Raw genomic sequence first — 3,980 nt, 5'->3', positions numbered from 1 at the left:
TGTTTTTGAGAAAAGTTAAAAAATCTATTTGATTCGAAAGTAAAACTTTGCGGTGATGGCCAACTTATTGATCATTCGTTTTCTTTCGACGCTCTCCATTTTTGTTATCGGTAAGTAGGTTTCAAATTAAAAATCATTTATTGAAATGTAAAAATCAGTTTTACATTTTCGTCCAGTTTCATCGCTTCAAGAACAAGCAGACCCAATTGATCCTCAAATAAACGCGGAATTGGAAACTGTTAATTTTCCCTGCGGTAGACAAGACATACTCAATGGAACTAAGATCCACTGGTTCTACCAACAAAGCTGGCAAATGCCGCCGACGGTTTGTTTTACGCTACCCTTGAAATCAGATTCATGATAATCAATAATTAACGCTTTTTCATTGCAGGAAATATCCGACATGACTCATTTTAGGAAAGAAAACGGTACTTTAGTGATTGAATCTGCCTTAATCGGAGATGCTGGCTTGTACAATTGTTCGTGGGTCAACAGCTCGAACAAAACGGAGTATAAGTTATTTTTTTTAGTCCTCGTGCGTGTTGAGCCCTGGGGCCAGGGAACGTTCGTGCCGAACAAAAACTACCCGTCGGGAGAGCTGAACGTTGTCGAGGGTGGAGAATTTTCACTCAATGTATACCATCGTCAGTTCGACTTTGACGTGAGCGTAGTGCACGAAAGTAACACATCGTTTTGCGACTTTTTCAACGTCCACGGTAAGTGCCGACAGCATGAGACTGATCAAACAGTGTCTTTTACTATTCTGTCAATACTGGCGGACGGTGGAGGCCGGTTTATCATACGCGTTAATGTGACTGGCGTTATTAGCTCTTATCAGCTCAACATTGTTGTCCACAGTAAGTGTTTCAATTTATTTATTTTGTTTTTTGTTGCAAAACTGAAGAAGCTGCTTTTGGAATTCGTGGACAACAAGGTTATCACTAGTTTTTTTTTTAATTTTACCAGAATCGTCAGTTTTTACCGCGTACCTACCGTACACGATAGCAACAGCATCAGTTGTCATTATAGCAATCGGTTGTGTACTGATAAGTAAGTGTACAGGATCAGTACGAACCGTAACGGTGGAACAAGATGAGTTCCTTATTGATGACGACCGACACCTCATACCACTGGAATATGAGTTTTCCAAAGAAAAGCTGACAATGGGTAACGTGATCGGAGAGGGAACGTTTGAAACCGTGTTTATGGCGCAGGCTGAAAACATCCTACCACTCGAACCATCAACAACCGTCGCGGTGAAAATGGCGAAAAGAACAATAGGAGATGCTGTGCTGCACATGCTGCTTTCGGATCTGACGGTGCTGATTGAAGTTGGGCACCATTTGAACATTGTTAATTTTTTCGGAGCCGTTACCAGAGACATCAAAAAGAGTAAGTAGCTGAGAAGAAAGAGACCGCTTTGGTTGGTTAAGTTATTTATTTTTCCACCAAAATATAATATTTTTTACAGGAGAGCTAATGATCATCTACGAATTTTGTGAACACGGTAACATTGAAAGCTTTTTGAGAAACAACGTAGAAGGGTTCGTTCACTGTCATAATATGGTTGGTTCCGAGTCCAAATCGTCGCTAAAGTCGAACCAAAGGCGCACCAGAACTGGCAAACCGAGAGTGTTCACCACCAATCACCTCATCCACTGGGCGGCTCAGGTCACAGATGGCATGGCATATCTGGCATCCAAACACGTGCTACACGGTGACTTGGCGGCGCGAAACATACTTCTGACCAACAAATATGTGGCTAAAATCAGTGACTTTGGGGTGATGCGAAACGTACAGCTTAGAAATTTTTACCAGAAGCATCCCACCATCGATCGTTTCAAGTGGTTTGCCCTCGAGACTATTGCCGATCAAGTATTTAGCACCAAATCGGACGTTTGGGCCTACGGTGTGCTCCTGTGGGAGCTATTCTCACTAGGATCGATTCCGTACAACGAAGTTTATAAAGAAAATGTATTGGCCTCAATGCTCTTCGGAGGCTTCCGTATGGAGCGACCGAAATACTCGGACGAGGCAATGTACGGACGCATGCTGCTATGTTGGGACGCGAATCCTAAATTGAGGCCCACGTTTGAGACACTGTCAGAGGAACTTAAAACCCTTCTTCCTGTAAATATGCGAATTGTAAATTGAGGGATGGCGGGTTTGTTGTTAAACGGGTTATTCTTTATCAAAATCGTGCTGCAACATATCAGGCACATTAATCTTACGATATTGATAGTGCGAAACAAAATGGTAGTTTAGTAGCATCGAACAGTATCTTGCTGGGGAGTCGCTTGTATTCTAAGTTTGATGAATTATATTTATTCGATGAATTTTATTTATATTATATTATAACTTTAATTCAATCTTCCTCGTAATTTTTAAATGAGCGTTTTACTTGTTTCCTGAGTGTGTTTTCTGAAAAACTTGTGCTATTTCTTGTTTACTGGGTCATAATAAAACGATGAGTTGAACAAAGAATGAAGGCCAATCAAAGCGCAACATTTAGGTGAACGTAAATTTGTTGTTGAAACATTCAAAAATAACTCAAAACATGATTTAGAAAATAAAATGCACACGTACGTTTGAAGTTTTCGTTGTAACCAATCATTCAAAACTTTTTAATCAAGATCCAATTTGGAAGCCAGTTGAAAATATACCTATAAGCAAAACAAGGTTGACAAATCTTCTCTATAGGCGTTGCAGCTTACATTAATCCGAACGATGGGGATTGTTTTTGTTGCGATACAAACTGGTGTGAAGAGAGCGACAAAAATTGTATCGTACAGCACAACACGTTTGCAATAAAAACGAATATGCGAGCAACTTTTCTGCCTAGGACACTCAAAATATTTGACGAACAGTACCCATTCTCGGACATCTGGCCTTTGACAATTTCTATGCAATAAAAAAATTCTGATTTGTACCAATTTTGTCCAATCTTTTCCGTTTATTCAAAGGTGAGCATGAACAAAACGAAATCTATCAGGTCATACTATTCTTTCACTTTTAACTACACATTTTTTTCTGTCTTCTGTTCTCGATTTCTAGTTTGGCATCACGTGAACATTCGTATTTTGGTTGCCAAACATACTGCTACAAACTAAATATTGGCAATTGGTAGACATGTCGGGAGTCGGAAGACCGCATCGCGACGGTGTGACGCAAAACTGACGTGTTTGCGCCCTTGTTCAATGGTTTCGGCAGGTTATTGTTCAACTCTTCTTTCTGTCGCGGATGGCCTTGTCCGGTATGCAATCAGCGCCAGCAACCGACAATTTGATTCGTGTTATGGTGCGTGGCAAACCAAAACCAAATGATAAAACAAATAGAAAAATGCGTTAAATCTGCGAGAAAGGGCTTTGGTTGGCAACGTATTGCAAAATTTTACGTTTCATTCATCATGACTGTTCGTTTAATCGTATCAGATTAAAAAACAATAAAATTACTATGGGAATAGAAATACTTTGTATTTTGATAATCGTATCGTCAAAATAAATTCCCTTTCAAATTTGTCATTTCTGAAGAACTATGTTTCAAAAATTATTTGTATTTCTCATCGGAATAATGTTCCTTCTGCATCAGTGTCATACCGATCAACTTAGCTGAAAACTAACTTTTTATTTCGCAGGAAAGCGATACTCAGATCCATTGAAAATGGTTGGCTGTATGGCGACTACGGCTGTACAATATGCAGCTTTCGGAGGAAGAATCAGGCATTCCACCAACTGGTTAGCAATTTGTTTGTGCTAGAAAATGCTCTTTTTCGAGTTTGTGAACTAAACGGGAGCAAAACTGTTGACTGCACATACGCAAGGCACGCCTGATTCAACTCAGCATCTCGTGAAGTCCCACATTAATTAAATATTGATAAATGAATCCAGTGTTGCACGAAGACAAACAAAAATAAAAGCAATATAAAAAAAGAGATGATAATAGCCTGAAGAGCTTCAGATGGTATGCGTGCCTTGAATTCA

The 3,980-nt window shown here is 39.6% G+C and overlaps 1 protein-coding gene across 1 annotated transcript; it reads left to right on the top strand.

Annotated features, from left to right (window-relative positions):
* The first annotated feature begins 403 nt into the window (after positions 1–403).
* On the top strand, positions 404–2,154 carry LOC131284878 (vascular endothelial growth factor receptor 1-like). The gene is made up of 3 exons (XM_058313737.1): positions 404–857; positions 967–1,392; positions 1,472–2,154. The coding sequence occupies exons 1-3, from the start codon at positions 404–406 to the stop codon at positions 2,152–2,154; spliced, it is 1,563 nt and encodes a 520-aa protein (XP_058169720.1).
* Positions 2,155–3,980: the final 1,826 nt, after the last annotated feature.

The sequence above is a fragment of the Anopheles ziemanni genome, chromosome 3 (assembly GCF_943734765.1).
Source record: "Anopheles ziemanni chromosome 3, idAnoZiCoDA_A2_x.2, whole genome shotgun sequence".
NCBI lineage: Eukaryota > Metazoa > Arthropoda > Insecta > Diptera > Culicidae > Anopheles > Anopheles ziemanni.
This window is presented reverse-complemented; position numbering and strand designations above follow the sequence as displayed.

What these genes read in the sequence shown, in the direction of transcription:
- LOC131284878 (XM_058313737.1), top strand. Translation starts at nt 404, where the DNA reads ATGACTCATTTTAGGAAAGAAAACGGTACTTTAGTGATTGAATCTGCC. An exon ending in GCTCAACATTGTTGTCCACA is followed by an intron (nt 858 to 966) that starts GTAAGTGTTTCA and finishes TAATTTTACCAG; the next exon opens with AATCGTCAGTTTTTACCGCG. An exon ending in TACCAGAGACATCAAAAAGA is followed by an intron (nt 1,393 to 1,471) that starts GTAAGTAGCTGA and finishes TATTTTTTACAG; the next exon opens with GAGAGCTAATGATCATCTAC.